We start from the raw sequence: 24,336 nt of genomic DNA, 5'->3' as shown, positions 1-24,336 counted from the left end.
GGGGCTGGGGCTGGGAAGAGGCACAGGCCTTTTGGGATGATGGCAGTGTCTCGTACCTTGCTTGTGGTGTGGCTAAACAGATGTATACATTTGTCTAAATGCAGCTGACTGCACACCTAAGATATGCGCCTTTTACTGTAAGAAATTTATACTTTAACACAGTTGATTTTAAAAATATCACTATACACGTGCCTGTAATCCCAGCTACTAGGGGGGATGAGGCAGGAGGATTGCTTGAACCTGGGAGGAGGAGGTTGCAGTGAACCGAGATCACACCACTGCACTCCAGCCTGGGCAACAGAGTGAGACTCCGAAAAAACCAAAAACCTACCATAGAAGTCTTGGTCAAGCAACGTTCCCACAGATTTGGTTCCAATTCTGTTTCAGATCTTATTTCCAAATTACTTAACCAACTTACAGGTGTGCATTACCATGCCCAGCTAATTTTTGTATGTTTAGTAGAGACGGGGTTTCACCACGTTAGCCAGGCTGGTCTCCAGTTCCTGACCTCAGGTGATCCACCCGCCTTAGCCTCCCAAAGTGCTGGGATTACAGGCATGAGCCACCACGCCCAGCCAGATTTCACCTATCATTCTTGAAAGCTGTATTATTTCCAAATCTCTAGCCATGGGATCAGAGAAGTCTATTTTACACCTAATGGGTTGCTACTAGAGATATACTTACGCACATAGATTTGTGCTCCAGATTTTCTAAAATGTCATTAGGTACGATTTCACCTGCTACAAACATCAAGCTTTACTTCTGTCATCACCAGTTTCTACACAGAAACCCAATCCATGCGATCTCTTCCTGTCAACTTTGTTATCCATCAGTCCGCCTGAAGCTTTGAATGTTGAAGTCCCCTTTGGGGAAAATTCCGCACCCATTATTCAGAAGTTCCTCATTTGCTATTCAGGATGGTTGGTATCTAAAATACTTCAGATTTCCTTTTGATGTTTGGAAAGGGAAAATTTATTTTAACGAAACTCAAGACAAAGATGATTTTCTTTAGAAAGCCATTTATTTCCTCTAAACAGAAAAGGGCACAGTAAAAAGAAAAAAAAAATCTATTGTGAAGATTATTAACTTTAGATCAACCAGGTTCTCCTTGAAGGACACGGTTGTTTTTGTTTGCTAGTTCAGATCACTGTGTACTTACCTGTTCCAGTGGCCTGTGATTACACATTTAATCCCTATGTTACCAATGACAGGTTAAGAAAAATAAAACACATAATGTTGGATTTGCATGAAAGCATTTCATAAAGGTTGATAAGGAAGGTAGGATTAGGCTGGACACAGTGGCTCATGCCTGTAATCCCAGCACTTTGGGAGGCCGAGGCAGGTGGATCACTTGAGGCCAGGAGTTTGAGACCAGCCTGGGCAACATGGTGAAACCCCTTCTCTACTAAAAATACAAAAATTAGCCAGGTACGGTGGCGTGCACCTGTAGTCCCAGCTGCTCGGGAGGCTGAAGTGGGAGGATTGCTTGAGCCCGCGAGGTGGAGGTTGCAGTGAGCCGAGATTGCGCCACTGCACTCCAGCCTGGGTGACAGAGCAAGACTCTGTCTCAAAAAAATAAGTAAAATAAAATAACAAGTTTCCCTACCCCACCCCTACCGACCGCATCTCATCCCCAAATATGCTAAGAAAGCACATGCACAGAGCACCTCAAAGCAAAGTCCCCCAAGATTGAGCAAAACTAAGAAGTGACAATTATGTTTTAAATTTATTTTAAAAGTTAAAATCAAATTGTAAAAAGGCATCCAGATACAGCTCACCCTCAGCCTTTACAAGCATATTATACAACTTATATAACAATATACACGTGAATACTGACTGCAATGATACCCTCTGTTCAAACAAGAACATTGTTTCTCCCATAAGAAAGGGATTGCTCCGACACCAACCTGGTGTTCAAGTTCTGTTGTGACCTATTTCATACACATAGCTGTTTTAAGTTAATGAGATAAATAAATCTACCCTAAATGAGCCATTAAAAACATCAGTTTCAAGTACTTTCTGGTTCTTATTAATAAATACTTTATTCTTTTCTTTGTTAGAAAAAATTAAAAAGAAAAGCAACCTTCTATAAAGTAGAAGTATACTCCTAAAAGAATAGTTATTAGGACATAACCTTAGGAGGAACACAAGTTAGATACAGCACCTTCCACCCAATTAGAGCAGAATTTTATGAAATCTAAGGCATGTAAATTTTATTTCTAGCTTTTGAAAACCTAAATCAACCATCTCCCACAACAACCTCCCAAAAGTGTTATGTCCCTAACATAATAACATCTTAGGGGAAACCTAAATTACTTTTAGCTACAGCTCAAGCTTCAATACAATAATTCAACCAATTTACCCAATCTTTAGCTGGTATCAACATTCACTTAGGTCAAATGATATTTGGAAAACCAGGTTGCCCAGATGGAAGAATCTCCTGAATGAAACCTTTGCTGTGGTAATTTGCATAGGGGTTGACCTTTCATTTTTTTTTTTTTTTTTTTTTTTGGAAACAGAGGTGGGTGGATTGCTAGTGCTCAGGAGTTTGAGACCAGCCTGAGCAACATGGCAAAACTCCATCTCTACAAAAAATGCAAAAATTAGCTGGGCTTGGTCACACACGCCTGTAGTCCTAGCTATTTGGGAGACTGAGGTGGGAGGACTGCTTGAGCCCAGGGAAGCCAAGGCTGCAGTGTGCCGCGATCGCACTACTGCACTCCAGCCGGGGTGACAGAGCGAGACCCTGTCATAAAAAATTAAAAAATTAAAAAAAAATAAAATGAGATTTTACATATTTCTATCACAGGGCTCCACAATAATGTAAGAGCAGACAGCCTTCTTTCTCTCTCTGTATATAAACTGAAATGCAAAGTGGTTCAGTGGCTTGATCAATTTCAAAGAGTAAAACAGAGATAACAGAATTGAATGAAGAAATCTGGCTTTTAATGTCCGTACATCAAGACTATGTGATCATCATTATCTAGATGGGAAAAAGTTTTATTATTTGTAGAAATCCAGTGCTAAAAAATACATTTCAGGATCACTTAGTCCAATCTTCCTGATTTTACAGATGAGAAAACTGAAGCCCAGAAGTTAAGCAACTTACCTGGAGTGAGAATTAAGCCAAATTCTTTTGCCTCTGGGTGTTCGTATAAACACTAGAATTTTGTTATGATAAAGAAGTGAACACTCTATAACCAAAAGATACAGAAACATAGCTCTCTGTTTACCTTCCAATTTTTGGGCAAAAACTTCAGTGAATGAAGTAATGCAATCATCCACACTGAGCTTAGAAAAGACAATGATAACTTGGTTTTCCACTTAAATGTCAATGTTAAATGTGGTATCAAACCAACCCAATGGCAGAAAGTAAGTAGGCAAAGCTTATGGGCTTAACAAGCATTTGTTTTTGACGGCGTCAATCAGGAATCAATGGACAATACGCAGCCAATCCTTTACTTTCCAGAGTCACAGGAGGCCAGGAAGGCTGTGGGAAAATGTCTGAAGTTCGGGTTATTTAAGGCTGTTCAGAAATTTAGCATGTTCTTCTCCTCTTGGTAACAGAGTTTCTCCTCCTATCTTTGGACCAGTCTTTTCCTAGAAAAATGAAAATATTTTAATAGGAGATGGTTCAACATTATTAGCATGGGTCACTAAAAGGAGTCAAAAATTAGTACGCAAATGGCATACCTTTAGCATTCCGTCCCGTTCCCATTTGTAGAGGCCACAGTTACTGAAACAGAACAGATGGATTTACTCAGCAGGGTGGTGTAGGCTCACTCATGTAAAGACGACGGTGCCCACTGCACCTGGGGAGAGTAGGCCCCCATTCAAGGAGAAGCTGTTCAAGGTGACATTCGTATTGTATGCCAAATCTGAGGTTATGCTCAAATGCGACAAAAATAAACCTGCAATGACTTGGGAAGTGGTCTGTAGGTCCTTACAAAGCTAGAGGCTTCAGAGATGGAGCTTCAAATGATAATGATGGCACCACAGGGATCCACGCACTGCAGGTGCATTCATTAATGCACCCTTGGTTTTTACAAATGATGGTGGTTGGGATGAGACTCAGATTTAAGGAGCTGGCCCTCTGGTACAGGATAATCTATGTTTGGCCCCTTCCTCCTCTTTTTTTTTGGAGCAAAAAGGTTGAGCTAAGAAAGGAATAATCTTCTTTCTAGTCTGGATCATCCTTCTCCCTTTCTCTTTATAACCCAAAAGCCTTTACTCACTTTCTTTTCTTTTCCTTTTTTTTTTTTTTTTTTTTGGAGAGATGGGATTTTGCTATGTTGCCTACGCTGGCCTCAAACTCCTGGGCACAAGTGATCTGCCTGCCTCAGCCTCCCAAAGTGCTGGGATTACAGGCGTGAGCCACTGTGCCCAGCCTCTTTACTCTCTTTTTATTCAAAGGGCCCAGGGACTCTTGTTTTGTTTTTATTTTTTTTTAGAGACAGGGTTCACTCTGTGGCCCAGGCTGGAGTGCAGTAGTGTGATCACAGCTCACTGCAGCAGCCTTGATCTTCAGGGATCAAGTGATCCTCCTGCCTCAGCCTCTTGAGTAGCTGGGACCAAAGGTATACACCACCATGCCCAGCTCATTTTTAAATTTCTGTAGAGATGGGGAGTCTCACTATGTTGCCCAGGCTGGTCTTGAACTCCTGGGCTCAAGTGTTCCATCTGCCTCAGCCTCCCAAAGTGCTGGAATTACAGGCATGAGCCACCAAGTCCAGCCCTTCTTGCTCTCGTTTTTAAAATGGTGGGTGACTTCCACCCTGAGAAGGGATGTGAACACTATGGTGAAAACTTATTTCCTACGAAGTTTACTCTGGGAAAAAGAGAGAGAAAGAGAGAAGACATATAATAAAGCCAAGGAAGTATGTCTGCCAGCTCACTTGGATTTCAGAGGGTTGGGGTGGGGTGGGATGCTGCCTGTCTCCCCTTCCCCTTACCTAGCTTAGAGTCTACTCGTTCTCATTAGTCTGTTCTCATGCTGCTAGTAAAGACATACCCAAGACTGGGTAATTTATAAAGGAAAGAAGTTTAATGGACTCAGTTCCACATGGCTGGGGAGGCCTCACAATCATGGCGGAAGACGAAGGAAGAGCAAAGGCATGTCTTACATGGTGGCAGGCAAGACAGCGTGTGCAGGGAACTCTCCTTTATAAAACCATCAGATCTCATGAGACTTATCTGTTTTCATGAGAACAGCCCGCGAAAGACCTGCCCCATGATTCAATTACCTCCCACTGAGTCCCTCTCTCAACTTGTGGGAATTATGGGAGCTACCATTCAAGATGAGATCTGGGTGGGGACACAGCCAAACCATATCACAATTTCTGCCCTGAAAGGTGGGACGCCAGTGGCCTTAGCCCTTACCACCTCCCAACCATCACCTTCCACCTCTAGAGACTGGTTCAGTATCAATGAAGAGAACTCTGGTAGCCTACATGTAGATCAGTGATAAAATTGTGAAAAAAAAAAATCACTATTCTAGTTAGGAGTCAGCAAACTACAACCCCAATCCAGCACATCACCAGTTTTTATAAATAAAGTTTTAAATAAAGTTTATAAATAAAGTTTTATTTGAACACAGCCGCGCCCAGTTGCTTTCAGGCTGCACCAGCAGAGCCGTGTGGTTGTGACAGATCATCTGGCCCACAAAGCCTAATATATTCACGACTGACATTTTACAGGCAATGTGTGCTGACTTCTGTTCTAGATCAAGAACTAGCCAAGCATGGTGGCTCAGGCCTGCAATCCCAGCACTTTGGGCAGCTGAGCCCACTTGAGCCCAGGAGTTTGAAACCAGCCTGGACAACATAGTGAGACCCTGTCTCTATAAAAAAAAGTAAATTAAAAAAATTAGCTGGGTGTAGTGGTGCACACCTGTAGTCCCAGCTACTCAGGAGGCAGAAGCAGAAGGATCGCTTGAGCCCATGAGTTCAAGGCTGCAATGGGCTATGATCATGGCACTGCACTCCTGCCTGGATGACAGAGTGAGACCTTGTCTCAAAAAAAGAAGGAAAAAAAAAAGCAACTGACAAAAAGTCCAGAAAAAGCATGGTTCTTACAATCACAGTGCCATCTGGAGGCTGAAAGGCATCGTGCCCTTCCATTTGTGCCCTGTACTTAATGAACAGAATTTTTAAAAATTTTTCTAACGTTTTCCATAAGCTCTTGCTATAATGACATTTTTAGTCATCTATTTTGGAAATAAGTCAAGTATCAATATATAAATAACTACTTAAAAATTATAACCTAGATTGTGAAAAATTGGCAAGCCAGCTCCTGGTAAAGTGATGAACCGGCCCAGCTTCCTGGCTCCCTCCCTCGGATCTCTGGATCGACCCTGGAGAATCTGAAGTGAGAGTGAAGTATGAACTCTAGGAAGTGGACAACAAATGAAAATAAGCAAGCACACAAAAAGGCAGTGATACTATCCCAGTGAGAGCTCTTGACAAGAATAAGAACTCATTGTGGTGAAAGCACTGGGGCTGAGGCCAGGGGACATGTGTGGGGAGGGTATAGGGTGCCCGCGGGTGAAATGTGATGGGTGCTGCCTTGGGCACTGTCATCAGTTAGGAAGCCGATGAACATAGCGAGCACAGACGCATCCTACAAACACAGAGCCGAGTGAGAAACAAAATCAAACGAGACAGAATTCTGTACCACCTATGTGAAATAAAAACGGCTGCAGAGCAAGCAGTACACGTTCACAAGAAAATTAACAAGAGGATCACAGCAACCATTGGAGAATGGCAGAGGATGGTGTGAAGGGATAGGATGGAGGGAGAATGGGTAAGAAGAGCATGTGAATGAGACAGGGAGGGCACTGGATGGACCTGCGATGGCAGCATGCTGCACCAGGGAGGGTTCCTTAACCCAGCTCCAGAGGTGCCATCGTCGTATTCTATGTGAAGGATGTTCCTTGACTGTCAAACACGGCAGCTCTGCCTCCGTATCTGATGTTGCCCCCAAAAGTAAAAAGAGAAACAAAAGACACTTACAACACACACAGTCAGCCTACCACACCTGTGGGTTCAAGCATCCCATCCGTGGGTCCAAAGTATTCGGAAAAACACTCATCGTCAGAGTTATCATCTTATACCAGTAAGAATGGCTATTATTAAAAAGGCAAAAAATAACCAGATGCTGGCGTGGATGTGGTGAAAAGGGAATGCTCACACTGGTGGGAATGCAAATTAGCACAACCTCATATAGAAAACATATGAAGATTTCTCAAAGAACTAAAAATAAAACTACCATTCAATCCAGCAATCCCACTACTGGGTATCTACCCAAAGAACAAGAAATCGGTACACTGATTTCTGCACATGTATGTTTATCACAGTACTAGTCAAAATAGCAAAGACATGGAATCAACCTAAATGCCCATCAAGAGATGACTGGATAAAGAAAATGTGGTACATAAACACAATGGAATACTGCTCAGCCATAACAAAGAATGAAGTCATGTCTTTTACAGCAACATGGATGGAACTGGAGGCCATTATCCTAAGTGAAAAAACTCAGAAACAGAAAGTCAAATACTGCATGTACCCACTTACAAATGGAAGCTAACATGTGTATGCGAGGACACAGAAGGCGGAATAATAGACACCGAAGGGTGGGAGGGGGCGAGGGAGGAGAAATTACTTAATGGGTACAGTGTACATTATTTCAGGTGATGGCTACACTAAAAGCCCCGACTTTACTATTACACAAACTATCCAGGTAACAAAATTGCACTTGTGCCCCTTAAATTTATACAAATTAAAATATATATATATATATATATATACACACATGAGAAGCACAATAAAAAAATACAATAAAAAACAATATAACAACTATTTGCAGCACTTACATTGTATTAGGTATTATAAGTAATCTAGAGATGATTTAAAGTATATGGAAGGATGTGTGCACATTATATGCAAATATGACACTATTTTATATCAGAGACTTGAGCATCCACAGATTTTGGTATCCTGTGGGGAAGAGTGCTGTCCTGGGACCAATGCCCCTTGGATACTGAAGAACAGCAGAGTCCTCACAAGCTAAAGACATTTAAAATGATCAAATAACTCTTTGGAGAGAGGAAAAAAATATTATGTGCATCCTAGCCCCCAACAAACACACACATGTTCACCACCTCACCCTATGATTCTTCACTTATTTATTCAACAAACACTTCTGAGGACCCCTTATGGGCCAGGCACTATATTAGGTGTTGGGGACAGCAGTGAAAGGGCAGGGTCCCTTTCTTCCAGGGATTTCAGTTAACAGCTTGAGTCCCAAGGGTAGCCTGGAGCTATAGGAAGGCATGGAATGATCATCCAACGTTCCAAGGGAACAGAATCACAGACTCTGGAAAAAGAGATGAAAATCCCCACGTGGGACAAAGAGCTCCAGGTGATTCTCATACCTGCAGTGCTTGTTCGGGAGTCTGTCCAAGGAGATGCTTCTGTTTCCACAGGGACATTTGAAAAACCTCTTCACACCATCGTGCCAGTGGTATTCATGCTGCTCACTGACGCAGGTCTCCAGCAGCTTGAAGTGGGTATAGGCGCACTGCACAGAGCAACAAAAAACCCACACCGCCGGTGAAGAGCCTTTGAGGACAAATGCTCAGCTGCAGTAAAGGCAATCTGCTCCATGACCACCTGGTCTCTCATCACTACCTGGGCCCTTGCTAGGGGACTGGGCCACCTTCGCCTCTTGCTACAGTGACCCGTGTGATTGCCCGACTCCCTCACACTGATACCACCGTTTCTCACGTTTGGCCCAATTTCTGATCAGGCACAAAGTACACAATAACTTTCTGTTATTGTGTAACACGTTCCATGATGACAACAGCAAGGGCAGGAGAGGAAACGTACTGTCAACCCCTAAATAGCTTCGGGCAGTCTGTGCTAGAGTCATTACGGCCCCTTGCTTATATAGGATGCTGAGGCTTGGGATCTATTTAGAAAGACTGATCAGCATCTCTTTCATTCTCTTCTATGATCTATAAAAAGGATATAGGCTTATTCTTACTCCCTATTAGCAGCAAAGCCAAGACAGAGAGATTGAGGAATTCACTTTTAATTTCAATCCTCAGAAGGACCGAGGAGAATGAGAAGGGGTGGGTGAGTAGCAAAACATGTGCGGGAGAGAGCGATGTAACTTCCGGGAATTACACTGAGCTTGCTCAATAACTTGACACTTGGACAACCTCAGAAAGTGCAGAGCAGAGTGGTGAGCCCAAGGCTGGCATGACGATGGCCCTCTAAAAAACGTGCACACCCTACTCCCCGAAACTGTGAGTGTGTGATGGTCCAGAGGGAAGGGGAATCGAGGCTGCAGGTGAAATTCAGGTTGCTAATGGATAGGGAGATTGTCCTAGATGATCTGGGTGGGCCCAGTGGAATCACAAGGACCCTTAAACGTGGAAGAGGAGCTCAGGGCTGCAAGGTGAGAGCTCAACCTGCTGCCGCTGGCTGCGTGGAGGAAGTGAGGGCAGGCAAGAATGCTGTGACTCAGAAGCTGGGCCAGGAGATGATTCTCCCCTGCTGCAGCCCTGTCTGCAGGAAACCCGGCCCTGGCTACACCCTGATTTTAGCCCAGCAAGACCCACACAGACTTCTGACCTACATAAGAGATAATAAATGTACACTGTGAGGCCAGGCATGGTGGCTCATGCCTGTAATCCCAGCGCTTTGGGAGGCCAAGGCAGGCAGATCATCTGAAGTCAGGAGTTCCAGACCAGCATGTCCAACATAGTGAAACCCCATCTCTATTAAAAATACAAAAATTCACCAGGCAGTGTGGTGCGTGCCTGTAATCCCAGCTACTCGGGAGGCGGAGACACGAGAATCGCTTGAACCAGGGAGGCAGAGGTTGCAGTGAGCCAAGATTGTGCCACTGCACTCCAACCTGGGCGACAGAGTGAGACTCTGTCTCCAAAAATAAATAAATAAATACATAATAAAATAACAATAAATGTGCATTGTGTTAGGCCACCTCATCTGTGATCATTGTTACGGTGGCAACAGGAGACAAACCCACTAAGTCCGCCTGCAGGTCCACCGCTGTGTCGGAGTAAGAGCTGTCATCTGGGGTGAAATGCAACGGTGGGTTTGCGTTTCCTGTCTTCCAAAGACACGTAATCTTCCAAAGATTACGTTTAAAAGAATCATCTTTACTTATGCCCCAAGACAGAAACTTTCTCAAGGAAGCCCTACTTTTGGTGGTAGCTGATTTGGAGCTGACCCCCAAATGCATAGGAGAGCTAAAATGTTAAAAGGAATAAGACAGAGAAAGGTGCACTTGGTAAGCTATGCCACTTCCACCTCTTCTGCACGTTTATTAAGTAGGCTGATTTGCCACACAGGGATAGTGGCAACAAATGGTAATGGAAGGAACAGTGTTCAGCAAGAGCTTTCTTCTTTCTTGTCTTTTTTCTTTTTGAGATAGGATCTCGCTCTGTTGCCCAGGCTAGGGTGCAGTGGCGTGATCATAGCTCACTGCAGCTTTGGATTCCTGGGCTCAAGTGATCCTCCTGCCTCAGCCTCCCAAGTAGCTGGAGCCACAGGTGTGCACCACCACACCGGCTAATTTTTTATTTTTTGTTGAGATGGGGTCTCACGATGTTGCCCGGGTTGGTCTCAAATTCCTGGCCTTAAGTGATCCTCCTGCCTTGGCATCCAAAAGTGCTGGGATTCCAGGCATGAGCCATCGCACCCAGCCCTTTCTTCCCATTTTTAATCAGTGTTGAAGAATAGAGGACTTAGAATTTTCTAACAGATTTATGATAAAAATTCTGCGAACACAGATGATGATCTAATCCACACTCTGGCTTGAGACTCAACAGAGCAGATTGAGCCAGGAGTAGGAAAGCAGTGGTGGATCATAACATGAGAGGCCAAGGGGTTCAACCACGGTCCCAAGGCCTGAGAACGCTGAGCGAGGATACGCCAGAACCTGAGAAAGAGCAGTCAGAGCCACGCGGACCCAGTGGTCCAGGGCAAGAGATGTTAGGGCCCATCCAAACTGGGGGCTGTGGTCAAATGAGAGAAGAATGCCCTCGACAAACACTCCATCAGCAGAGCACAGCAGCCAGGTCAGGCAGGAAGCTGGGTCCTGGGCCACCTGCGCCCTTTGCTTTCCAGCCTAATTAACTGACACATCACGAGATAGGGCCCCAGATCCCACAGGTTCTCCACATGCTGCCGAGTCACAAAAGCACCACACAGGGCCCATGGGTTGCTGCAGCCCCCGCCTTCACCCACCGTCTTGCATGTCACGACACGGCACTTCACTTCTCTGATGTTTCTCATCTTTTCTTCCATTTGTTCTTTTTTCACCAGTGGCTCAAAGTAGCGCTCCTGCATCTCAGCCTCAGCCTGGAATGACAGGGCATAATGAAAGACCTGGTACTAAATCCAGTATGCACTCAGGCAGCGCAGTAAGAGTAACTCAATGATTATTCAAATGACTCAGCTGATAATAATCAAAACAGAACAGAATGGAAGGGGCAGGCTAAGTGTGAGAGGGCCCTGGACAGCATCTCATGAGCTGCAAAGCAAAAGATGATGATGCATAGAAATGAACTCTTAATATGCAAAAACAAAGGGACATGAGAGCATTTGGTGATTTTTATTTTTATTTTATTTTATTTTTGAGATGGAGTCTCGCTGTAACCTAGGCTAGAGTGCAGTGGTGCAATCTCTACCTTACTGCAACCTCCACCTCCTGGGTTCAAGTGATTCTCCTGCACCAGCCTCCTGAGTAGTAGGGACTACAGGTGCCCGCCACGATGCCCAGCTAAATTTTTGGATTTTCAGTAGAGATGGGGTTTCACCCTGTTGGCTAGGCTGGTCTCAAACTCCTGACCTCAGGTGATCCGCCTGCCTTGGCCTCCAAAGTCCTAGGATTACATGACCCACCGCACCTGGCCCATTTGGTGATTTTTAAAGCACCAAATACAAATAAACACTCCTAACATGACAGTATCAGTATGTCAAGTGTGTGCCCGAAGGCAGTTATTTCTACTGTTCTAATACAGACTCCACATACACAAGGTATTCCAGGCCCCCACTGGTGAGTTTCCTGGGTGCACGGAACATCAGGGAATAGCCTGAGGGCAGAGATGCTTATGGCAGAAGGTGGGTGCAGCGATGGGGTTAGTGCTGCTCCACAGACAGGAGGGCCCAGGGCCTCGGGTGCCACAGAGGCGAGGAGCTCAGCTCTGCAGCCTGCAGAGTCAGCTCTGGCATCTCTCCTGAGTTTCAAGTCCAGTGAAAAGATATGATGCAGAACTGTCTCGTTAGTTATTTGTTAATCAAATGAAGAGCAGATCATTCGGAGTAGTGATGCTGAATGGAGATATTTTGAAAATTGGTGGGAGCACTTTCCTTTTCATTGCAATGATTGCTACCTCTGCAGCTGGTGGGGACCAGGGGTGCTGCACTGTCTGCAATGCATGCGACTGTCACCAACACAACCAAGGATTGCTTCTCATCCTGCCTGGCTTCTGTGTGCTCTGTGAGACATCTGTGTGGATGGGGAACCTGATTAAAACCCTAGAATCTAACTGCTTTCTACACAACCCTATAATATTTGTGCATGGTTTTAACCTATGTTGACTATTCCAAGAGTAAAACTAGACTCCTGTGTATACTGAGGGACAATGGTGCTTTGGTTTCTAAGGATTATTTACTTAAACACACACACACACACACACACACAATCCAGCCTGGGCAACATAGATAAACCCTGTCTCTAAAAAAAAAATTAATTAAAAAAAAAATTAGCCCGTCATGGTGATGCGCCTGTAGTCCCAGCTACTTGGGAGGCTGAGGTGGGAACATCACTTGAGCCCAGGAGTTTGAGGCTGCAGTGAGCCCTGATGGCGCCACTGCACTCCAGCCTGGGGGACAGAAAAAGACCTTGTCTCAAAAAAAAAAAAAAAAACCTCCCCAACCCCCACCAAAAGTACATTATCTAGTCCTAGCTACTCAGGAGGCTGAGGTATGAGAATTGCTTGAGCCCCGGAGTTCAAGACCAGCTTGGGGAACATACGGAGACCCTGTCTGAACACCCCTCCAACCCCTGACAAAACCCCTACATTATCAAAGAAATAGGTCCATGCTATTCACCAAGACACAAACCTATGTGAGCCTCCATTTCTGGCTCATTTACACTGATAAGTCCAAGCCTCTGACGACTTGATTATTTCCCCTAAGCTAGTTCTGCCTCTGCATTTATGAATCCATAATGAAATCTGTATCTTTATCACAAATCTTTTCATTTTTTCTTATTTGCATTAGGATATTTATTGATTTTTTCGAAATGACTAGTATAGGTAATTCATATTATCTATGAATTTTATTTCAAGATAAGGAAGCGATACAAAATACTTGTTATTAAAAAGGGTCCTTGGGTGTGATGGGGTTAACTACTGATTTAGAGCATTTGAAATGCCAATATAAAAATACTGGAATGGGAAAACTCTTTTTGCATATTGCAAGGCAAAAAATAGCAGCAGTGTAGAGCCATTTAAACATAATTTCACAGCCATAACCAAATGCAAACATTTTTATAATATTGATATCTATTTAAGTCATGTTAAATCAAATTATATTCTTCAGTAAAGAGACAAGGACAAAGCTAAAATTTATTAGAAATTCTCCTGTTCTTCAAAGCAAACTCAAACAAACTGACATATACCTACTTCTAGATTTATGTAAAAAACAGATTCTTGGCTGGGTACGGGCATGGTGGCTCACGCCTGTAATCCCAGCACTTTGGGAGGCCAAGGCAGGAGGATCACTTGAGGTCAGGAGTTAGAGATCAGCCTGGTCAACACGGTGAAACTCTGTCTCTACTAAAAACACAAAAATTTGCTTCGCGTGGTGGCAGGCACCTGTAATCCCAGCTACTTGGGAGGCTGAGGCAGGAGAATCGCTTGAACCTGGGAGGCGGAGCTTGCGTTGAGCCGAGATTGCGCCACTGCACTTCAGCCTGGGCCACAGACTGAGACTCTGTCTCAGAAAAACAAAATAAAACGAACAACAGATTCTTGGTCCTACAGCTAGCACCTTGGCTTTGAAGGACATCGGACATCAACACCATCCTTGAGCTTTTGGGCTCTTACCTCTTTCAGGATGCCTGTGTGTTTTGATTTTGCTTTTAGGATTTTCTGAAATTCCTCAGATTCCAGATAGGCAAGTTGTTCTCTCCTTTTTTTCCTGGCAGGCTCCAATTCATCCTCAGCTAGGGCACAAAGAACAAACATCAGCAGTGACCAAGAAATTTCAGAAAGCCAGTGCGCCTCATCAACTCTACTCCCTCCCACTCCCTCCTCCTCTGCCTACCAGCCCTTCAAACTTGACCTACCCCAGCTGGTCCCAGCAGGGAAAAGCTCTCAGAGGTGAGCCAAGAAGCTGAGCCTAGAATGTGGGGTGGTGGCAGATTTTACCACTAAACAGAATCTCTTTTTCACCTTCAAATAGGCAGCTGACGATAGCAACAGATAACAACAGTGTAAATAATGTTGACAATTATGTTAAAATGATATTGCCAACTTCAGAGTTTTAAAAATAAAGATATGGCAATTTAAAACAGAGGAATTCTAGTTCTGTCAAAGTAAATCTTTATGCTAATATATATATGTACAAAGATCCAATGAGCAATCCTATTCCCAAGTATTCAAATTGTGCCCAATTTCATTCCAATTTAATGTAATTATAAAAAAATCAGTTCCAGCTCACATCTGTAATCCCAGCACTTTGGGAGGTCAAGGCGGGCGGATCATGAGGTCAAGAGATCGAGACCATCCTGGCCAACATGGTGAAACCCCATCTATACTAAAAATACAAAAAATTAGCTGGGCGTGGTGGCGCATGCTTGTAGTCCCACTTACTCGTGAGGCTGAGGCAGGAGGATCGCTTGAACCCAGGAGGCAGAGGCTGTAGCGAGCCAAGACTGCGCCACTGCACTGTAGCCTGGCAACAGAGCAAGACTCCATCAAAAAAAAAAAAAAATCAGTTCCACCCGTAGAAATTCTATTTAGGTATTCTATATAGGAGGAAATGGAAGTAATTGCTTGATATCTGGGTGCTGGTTTGGGTTTAGAACATATTTCCCTTAGAAACAGTTTCTCTTTCCCACTGTTAACTGTGAAACTGCAGTACCTTGAGAAGAAAACATGGTGTTTTTTTCTACACGTTCCTTCACCTCCAGGATGTCCTGAGGGTCCTTTTGTTTCTTCTTAAGGCTGTTTGGGTTTGTTTTTGTAAGAACCTGGCCTTTTGCCCTTAATTTGGTGATAGCAGCTAACTAGAAAAAAGGGAATGAGAGGGAGGTAAAGATCTAAAAGATGACAGAGGCACTTATAGACCTGGATCCCTTTTTTATTAGTAACCAGTGAATTCTGGCTGTTCTCTGACAGAAATTGGCAGAACGTATCTTAATTTTACTTAGTATTATTTACACAATTACTAGAATACAATAGCATGGGAGACAGGTCTATATGTTGATGAATAAAATCTTAGTTTATTTAAATATAACAAGTTTGACATCAGCAAGACTGCAGGCTTCCAGATCCATAAAGGAGCCACATCACCATTTTGGAAGTTTTAGAATCAGAGAGAATTAAGATACAGTTCCATCCAGCTCTGCCACAGACTAGCTTGTAACCCAAGGAAAATTACTTAATTTTTCATGTATAAAATGGAAATGGGGCTTGGCATGGTAGCTCATTGTAAACCCAGCACTTTGGGAGGCTGAAGCAGGTGGATTTCTTGAGCTCGGGAGTTTAAAACCAGCCTGAGCAACATAGTGAGACTTCATCTCTACAAGAAATACAAAAATTAGCTGGGCATGGTAGTGCATGCCTATAGTCCCAGCTACTCAGGGGACTGAGATGGGAGGATCACCTGAGCCCAGGGAGATGGAGGTTTCAGTGAGCTGTGATTGCACCACTGTACACCAGCCTGGGAGACAGAGTGAGACCCTGTCTCAAAACAAACACACAAAAAAAGAGAAGGAAATGATGATATAGCATTGACCTACCTTTGAAGGTCATGGTTGTATGGATGAAATAAGATAATATCTGCAAAGTATGAATCTTTACATAGTAAATACATTCCTGGCCGGGCGCAGTGGCTCATGCCTGTAATCCCAGCACTTTGGGAGGCTGAGGCAGGTGGATCACTTGAGGTCAGGAGTTCAAAACCAGCCTGGCCAACATGGTGAAACCCTGTCTCTTCTAAAAATACAAAAATTAGTCAGGCATGGTGGTGGGCACCTGTAATCCCAGCAATTCGGGAGGCTGAGGCAAGAGAATCGATTGAACCCAGGAGGCAGAGGATGCAGTGAGGCGAGATCGGACCACTGTATTCCAGCCTGGGTGACAGAGTGAGACTCCATCTCAAAAAATAAATAAATAAATAAATAAATAAACATAGTGAATACATGGCACACACATATCACAAGTACGGAGTAATATGGACATGTGCCATGGTTATTGTAGGTATTCCTGTTGTTATTATTATAGGTAAGGTTTTGGCATACAGCAAGCTTTGCCCTTCATTTGGCTGCAGCTGCTAACTTAAGAGAAGAGAGAGGCTCGATCGGGGCACTCAGGAAGTGGGCAGGTGGGGCTCTGGGTGCCCTACCCCTACTTCAGCCGCAGCAACTCAGCTTTCACCTGTCATGGGACTGGACTTTTGTGTAAGATTTCTTTTAAAGGATTCTTGGTTAGGCACAGTGGCTCATGCCTGTAGTCCCAGCACTTTGGGAGGCTGAGGTGGAACTGCTTGAGTCCAGGAGTGCAAGACCAGCTTGGGCAGCAAAGGGAGGCCCCCATCTCTACAAAAAATACAAAAATTAGCCAAGGCGTGGTGGCATGTGCCTGCAGTCCCAGCTACTACTTGGGAGGCTGAGGCAGGTGGATCAATCAATCCTGGGAGGTTGAGGCTGCAGTGAACCATAATTGCACCACTGCACTCTAGCATGGGTGACAGGGGGATAGTCTGTCTCAACAAGTAAAAAATAAAACCGCCAGGCATGGTGGCTCACACCTATAATCCTAGTACTTTGGGAGGCCGAGGTGGGCAGATCATTTGAGGTCAGGAGTTCTAGACCAGCCTGGCCAACATGGTGAAACCCTGTCTCTACTAAAAATTAGCCGGGCGTGGTGGTAGGTGCCTGTAGTCCCAGGTACTCGGGAGGCTGAAGCAGGACAATCGCTTGAATCTGGGAGGAGGAGGTTGCAGTGAGCCGAGATTGCGCCACTGCACTCCAGTCTGGGTGACAGAGTGAGACTCCTTCTCAAAAAATAAATAAACAAATACATACATAAATAAATAAATAAAACATAAAAAAAGAAGGATTCCTTAAACCACCATTTTACAGTCTCACCTCAACAATTCCAAGAATTGTTTTCCTACTGTCAATGCCTCTGGTTATAAAACACTATCTTCCTCTAGGCTACCTCTTGTAGCCTGACAAGAAAAAGTGTTGAGATAACAGATCTAACTTTCTTTTAGTATTATGTTGACACTACCATGTTTTCAAATTACACTGACTCTAATGATCACGATCAACAAAGAGCTATTAGGTGTCTGTCTTTCCTCCAGCTCTGCCCTACAGAATGCAAATGCAAATGCTAAAGAGAAGAGATGCCAGTTACCTTTTTGGCTTCTGCTAAAGCACTCAGTTTTGGTCTTGGTGGTGGTGACTCATCATAAAAGAGAACATCATCTCCTTCCAAGACACCTCGCCCCAGCTTGGGCGTCATTGTGGCCGGGGCTCCCTCCAGCCTGGGGAACTCGGATCCTGTCCGTGGAGGCTGAGCAGGGGGCTGTCTTGATGAAGATGGCACAGCTGGGCTCTCAACTTCACTTGAGCTCTGCAGAAATCTTTAAAGAACATACAGTCAAAATATGCAAACAGGGTTTACGAAAATAAAAACTCTAGAACTCAAAGTGGACTGGGAGGCGGCAGGCAGGCCACCAGTTGGGAGCTAGTTGTTAGTAAAATAGTGTCCCCTTCTAGGCTGGTAATTCAAATTTGCACACGATAAGAACAATACTAGCTTTACTAACTCCTCCTTAATTGAGTTTTCTTTGAATAAGCTGTAATTGTCCTAACACTTTAGAACTGATAACTGTTTTTATCAATTGGCTGTCCAGTGGATGTCATCCACAAGGAACACAGCTGAAGACGCGGTGTGAACTGTATTCCCACCCCTACCGTCAGCTCTAGGGCCTGTAGGAACTCATTGCACCTCCCTGCATCTTTGTTTATGCTACTGGGAAGAGACGATACATGTGAGACATTTGGAAGTCATTAATGAAAAACACTGTAACTTGCAGCAATTATTTTACATCCCCTTTCTTTTTTTTTATTTTTTTGAGACAGAGTCTCGCTGTGTCACCCAGGCTGGAGTGCAGTGGCATGATCTTGGCTCACTGCAACCTCTGCCTCCCAGGTTCAAGTGATTCTCGTAGCTCAGCCTCCCAAGTGTTGGGATTATAGGCGTGAGCCATCACGCCTGGCAAAAAATAATTTTAAGAGCTATTTTACTTTTGTTTTTGGAGACAGGGTCTTGCTTTGTCACCCAGACTAGAGTGCGTTGGCACGATTGCGGCTCGCTGCCACCTCTGCCTACCAGGCTCAGGTGATCCTCCCACCTCAGCCTCCCGAGTAGCTGGGACCACAGTGTGCACCACCATGCCCAGCTAATTTTTGTACTGTTTGTAGAGACAGGATTTCGCCATGTTGCTCAGGTTGGTCTCAAACTCCTGGGCTCAGGCGATCTGCCTGCCTCGGCCTCCCAAAGTGCTAGGATTACAGACATAAGCCACCAAGCCAGCCTCATAAGAGATATTTAAAAACAAATAACAAACCCCAGAAATCATCTAGTCCAAACTGCTCATTTGATCAATGAAGAAACTGAGGCCTAGGATCACATTACTCACAAGGGCCAGACTCAGGATTAGAGCCAGGCCATCCCAGAGCAGTACTCTTCCCAACCGCACAGCCACTCTTGCAAGCTCTAGGCTGTGTTTGCAAACTGCCTGTCAAATCCTACGCAAAGATAAGGTTTCCTTGGCCAACAAAATGCTGAAAATTTTCATTACGCAATGCCTTCAAGCTGATGGGCATTCTCTATTTCCCACGAGGCCCCCAACTCCATACATATTTCTATGTCCACGTGTATAATTTATGTCATCTGTAGGCTCAAGATGAATAGCTCTATAGATATCCCACCAGCACTTCAAACTAATCTGCCTGAGACCAAACCCATTCTCTTACTTTCCCAAAGAATTTCCTCTTGTCTTATCATTGACTCCCTTTCATGGATGTGGTTGCCTTTCAGCAGCCCAGATTCGGGATGGCAAAAGGTTCAGCACCAGAGCACAACATGTGTGAGCCCAAAACTCGGCCCCACCATAAACTAGCTCTCTGACCTCCAGGCACACTATTAGTAAAACAAGGCTGAGAAGCCTCCAGAGGCTCAGAAGCTGTGTTTATGGAGTACGTATGAAGTGCCTGTGAACCGCAGCTCCCATTAGTATTCAGGTGACCTGAGTTCAGGAATCATTCATTTGTCCACCTACCCTATGCATTTCCACTTGATTTTTTTTTTACTTGTTGGCTGAAGCCAAGTAACACATTTCCACTTGCTTTTGCCTCTAAAATGACTCTCCATTTTTAGTGCTTCAGTTTTATCCTTTATCCAAAGAACTGTACTCTACTCACTGGCTCTGCCTGTCATAAAAAACTGAATTGTGGCAAAACCCAGAAATGGCAGCCAGGCAAATCCAGGCTTGCGTCCGGGAGTTTGAGACCAGCTTGGGCAACATGGCAAAACCCAGTCTCTATTTAAAAAATACAAAAATTAGCCAGGCATAGTGGCACATGCCTGTAGTCCCAACTACTTGGGAGGCCAAGGCAGGAGGATCATTTGAGCCTGGGACATGGAGGTTGCAGTGAGCCGACACTGCAGCATTGCACTTCAGCTGGGGCGACAGAGTGAATACCCGTCTCAGAAAAAAAAAAGAGAGAGAGAAAATGACAGCCAGCATGTGAACCTACGCTCTCCCCCTTCACAAAAACCCTCTTTACATACACTTCACTCCTTTCCCTTTTCCATGGTGATAACGACTCTAACCTGTACCATTTGGTGTTGGGAGTCACCAGTGTAAGAAATAATACAGCCTTAAATGCTATTCAGGTTATGGGAAAACTATTTTAAACTTTCAGAGTTAAAACGCAGCCAACCGAAACCTGAAGTCACATTCTGGAAATCGATGAAGACGTTCTGAGGACGCCTGAGATGGATGACCCACGCGGGGAATATTAAATCTGCTCCTCTTACCGCTTCTGTATTTCTTCTGATTTCCTTCTCCTCATCTCCAACATCCGCTGCTTCTGTTGCTTCAAGAGTGCTGAGGCCGAGATGGACTGGATGGCCGGTTTTGGGCTCCCCATGATCCCTGAAACAGAAGCCCAGACTGAGGGGGTGCCCCGGGAGGCTGAGGGAACACAGGGACACACGTGTGGCCGTGCAGCTGATGGTACCTGAAGCTGTGGCTTTGGCTAAATGTTGTTTTAAGTTCCTGGCTCCACACGTCGGCAGGTCCATCAGTTCCTTGAACTCCTCAGAGCAAGAATGGCTCTTCTGGGGTATCCCTGTGCCAGGTCAACACCAGCTTTAGAGGATTCACATTCAGATAGTTTGAGGTCATGTGACATACCACTTTCTAAACTCTGCACTTGTAATTTTAGTCATATGTAAACGAAGAAGACGGAATACCAAGAGCAAAGAAAAGAATCCTTAACCTCTATCATCAGACTCATAGGATGGCAGGGTATCTCGACTATATTTTATTTCTAGTAATGATTAGAATATTAAGCCCTTAAATCTAGGGGTCATTCCATACCCTGTTTCTGGAATATCCGCTAAGGATAAGGGTCCCTGACCACAAGCCCAGGATGGGGGCTGCATTCTCTGATCAAGACTTGTTTTTATTTGTTTTTATTTTATTAAAAAATTTTTTGTTTTTATGACCAAGACCCATTTTAACAAAAGATAACCAATAAGCTTGGCCAGGAAGATAATACTGCTGATTCTAATGCTGGATGTAAAGAGTTGGACCCAGATACACCAAGAAATTTTAAAAAGCATACTAAGGTAAGACATAGCTAAAATCAATATGCTGTTTTTTTCCTTAAGGTCCTGCAAACCTGGCTTGATTCCTTTAGGTTAGACCGCGCCACTCACTAAGTACAGGTGACGACTGGATTCTTATTACTTAAGAGTATGAGCTGTATCCATTTTCAACCCTAAAGCCTGCTTGCTTGCTTGCTTGCTTGCTTATTTATTTATTTTTGTGCATGAATAAGTTCTTAGTGGTGATTTCTGAGATTTTGGTGTACCCATCACCGGAGCAGTGTACACTGTACCCAATGTGTAGTCTTTTATCCCTAAGACTGCATAATTAAACTGGAGAAAGAAATTTCTTATGGAAAAACAAAGTTACCGAGTTTTTGCCGTGTTTCCTGGATGATCAAGTTTGTGCCCTTAACAACCAGATTACTCAGAGTGGTTTGAATCTTCTTCTTAGGAGCCACAGCTGCTGCACTGAAATGACAAGTCACCCCCAAAAGGAGAATCACTAAAGCCTCAATGCTCTGATGAGGTAAAGAAGGCATAGATATCATCATTTATTACACACACCGTCAAAGTTTCTCAAAACACCATCTAAGTAGGCTTTCTTAATGTTACGGCCCAATAGCATAACTGGTTTATGCACTGTGTCACAGAGGAAAAGCTAGAGGCAGCCTACAAATCCACTTGAGGCCATTCTGGAAGGAAATTTGGCAAAAGAAATTTAAAAAAAGCCAATGCTTTGATCTAGCAGTCTGGATATTTATCTTAAAATAATTAAGGATTATGCAAAAATTTAGGATATTAATGGCAGCTTTGTTTATAATGTCATACATTGGAAACACCATTAACGTTCACCCACAGGGAATTGTTTCAATGAATTAAGGCAGAGTATGCAAAAGAACACTATGTAGCCACTGAAAATACATGAGAAAAACATTAATTATTTTACGCTGGAAAAAAAGTGGATACAAAGAATAGGAACAATATGATCTCATTTTAAATTACTAAAAATGTACACATATGAAGAAACACAACACCTAGGAGTATATATACCAAGGAACTAACAGTTTGGGGTTTTTTTTTTGAGACAAGATCCCACTCTGTTGTCCAGCCTGGAGTACAGTGGAGCAATCCTGACTCACTGCAGCCTCAACTTCCCCAGGCTCAAGCAATTCTCCCATCTCAGCCTCCCAAACAGCTGGGACTACAGGCGTGTGCCACCATGCCCAGCTAATTTTTTTGCATTTTGTAGAGATGGGGTTTTGCCATGTCGCTCAGGTGGGTCTCAAATTCCTGGGCTTAAGCAATCCTCCTGCCTTGGCCTCCCAAAGTGCTGGGATTACAGGTGTAAGCCACTGTGCCTGGCCTAGAACTAACAGTTTTTCAGGTGATAGGATTATAGTTGGTTTTTATTTTCTCCATTGGTTGGATTGTATGTTCTTTTAAAAGACTAATATACATGTATTGCTTTTAGCAGACTGGAAAAATTCAGAAATAATTTTAAATCTCAAAAACATGCTTCCTGTTAAAAAAGAAAAAGGAAATGAGTCCTCTTGCCCCATTCCTGCTGGATTGGGAACAAAAATCTATGTTTTATTCTTGGACCAACTGTAGCTGCCTCATGCCAAGTCCTCAGATATGCTTTATATAATGTAGTGACGAGGCCACTGATTACAAGCTTATCCAAACCATAGCCTGCGGGCCACATGCAGCCCAGGATGGCTTTGAATGCGGCCCAACACAAATTCATAAACTTTCTTAAAACATTAAGAGATTTTTCTTTTCTTTTCTTTCTTTTTTTAAGCTTATAGGCTATCATTAATATATTTTATGTGTAGTCCAAGACAATTCTTCCAAAGGGGCCCAGGGAAGCCAAAAGATTGGACACCCCTGGATTACAGCGTCAGGGGCTGTAGTGACTCTGAACCCCCAGGCAAGGGGCCATGGATGCCTGCCCAGCATCGCCCCACTCCCCATGTGAAGCTTCATAGTATATTCACTCACTGAATGAAATTTGGGTTCCATGAGGTCTGTAGCCTCACTCATATAGTCGTACGAGAAATAATTAAAAGGGTGTTAACACTGTCATTAACACATTTTTAATGGCCCTGATGAAGGTGCACTATTCACATTAGAAGTCAGAGAGGGGCTGGGAGCAGTGGCTCATGCCTGTAATCCCAGCACTTTGGGAGGCCGAGGCAGGCAGATCACTTGAGGTCAGGATTTCGAGACCAGCCTGGCCATCATGGTGAAACCCTGTCTGTACCAAAAATGCAAAAATTAGCTGGGCGTGGTGGCACACGCCTGTAGTCCCAGCTACTCAGGAGGCTGAGGCAGAAGAATCACCTAAACCCAGGACTTGGAGGTTGCAGTGAGCTGAGACTGCACCACTGCACTCCAGCCTGGGTGATAGAGTAAGACTCCGTCTCAAAAAAAAAAAAAAAAAAAAAAAAAAAAAAAAAAAAAAAAAAAGTTGAAGAGGAAGAGTGGGCTCTCTTAAAGTCCAACACAACGTAAGTCAATCTCTTTCTCTCCTGAAAGTTTTTCTCTCTACCTGGGAATAAAAGCGGTCTTTAACCAACTTGTTTCAGGTAGTGAGTTATGAAAGATAAAACCTGTACAAGTATCCTATGACGGTTACAGGAAGGTACAACCAGTAGGTTTAGTCTTTGATAAGCAAAATCCTCTGCCCAAAAGAAGCCCGAGAACGTCTTACATTGAAGCTGCATACGAGGCAGAAGAAACCCCTCCGTAGTAAAAGCCATCTTGGCACAGCCGTTCTTTGAGGCTGGTGCCTCTGCGGGCAAACTTCTTTGGAATTCGTCCTCCAGAGAAGGTGGACTGCAAATCCGCACGCTTTGCGCTGAGCTTCTTGTACTGAGCCTGGACATGGTACTGACAGTACTCACAGTCACGCTGCAAAAGGCAGAGCAGTGGCATCAGGGTGAGGGCAACAGGCCAGGAAACAGCAGTGAGCAGACACAGTTCTTTCTCCCCACTTCCCGGAACATGACACATGCAGAGTCCTCCCTGCTGCCCTCCACGACCGTTCCCAATGTGGTAGGGCTGCTCAGTCCCTGAGGGGAAGAAGTTCTTCCCTTCGAGTCCCCTGAAAGCACTGTTCTGGTGAAATACCCCTTGCCCTCTTTCTACAAAGGAAATCA

The 24,336-nt window shown here is 44.1% G+C and overlaps 1 protein-coding gene across 6 annotated transcripts in view; it reads right to left on the bottom strand.

Annotated features, from left to right (window-relative positions):
* Nucleotides 1-2,924: 2,924 nt before the first annotated feature.
* MCM10 (minichromosome maintenance 10 replication initiation factor) overlaps nt 2,925-24,336 on the bottom strand; it is a 48,519-nt gene continuing 27,107 nt past the window's right edge. For all 6 annotated transcript variants that reach the window (XM_063781407.1, XM_063781405.1, XM_063781408.1 and 3 more), the window contains exons 10-20: nt 23,889-24,088; nt 21,543-21,643; nt 20,581-20,691; nt 20,378-20,495; nt 17,684-17,912; nt 15,183-15,327; nt 14,144-14,262; nt 11,277-11,390; nt 8,432-8,577; nt 3,694-3,736; nt 2,925-3,600 (exon numbers count right to left, since the gene is read on the bottom strand). In XM_063781407.1, the coding sequence (XP_063637477.1) occupies nt 3,517-3,600; nt 3,694-3,736; nt 8,432-8,577; nt 11,277-11,390; nt 14,144-14,262; nt 15,183-15,327; nt 17,684-17,912; nt 20,378-20,495; nt 20,581-20,691; nt 21,543-21,643; nt 23,889-24,088 (1,410 nt within the window). In that variant the 3' untranslated portion in view covers nt 2,925-3,516. The remainder of the gene's footprint in view (nt 3,601-3,693; nt 3,737-8,431; nt 8,578-11,276; nt 11,391-14,143; nt 14,263-15,182; nt 15,328-17,683; nt 17,913-20,377; nt 20,496-20,580; nt 20,692-21,542; nt 21,644-23,888; nt 24,089-24,336) is intronic.

The sequence above is a fragment of the Pan troglodytes genome, chromosome 8, assembly GCF_028858775.2.
Source record: "Pan troglodytes isolate AG18354 chromosome 8, NHGRI_mPanTro3-v2.0_pri, whole genome shotgun sequence".
NCBI lineage: Eukaryota > Metazoa > Chordata > Mammalia > Primates > Hominidae > Pan > Pan troglodytes.
The sequence above is the reverse complement of the archived record's forward strand: the minus strand, read 5'-3'. Positions and strand labels throughout refer to the sequence as shown.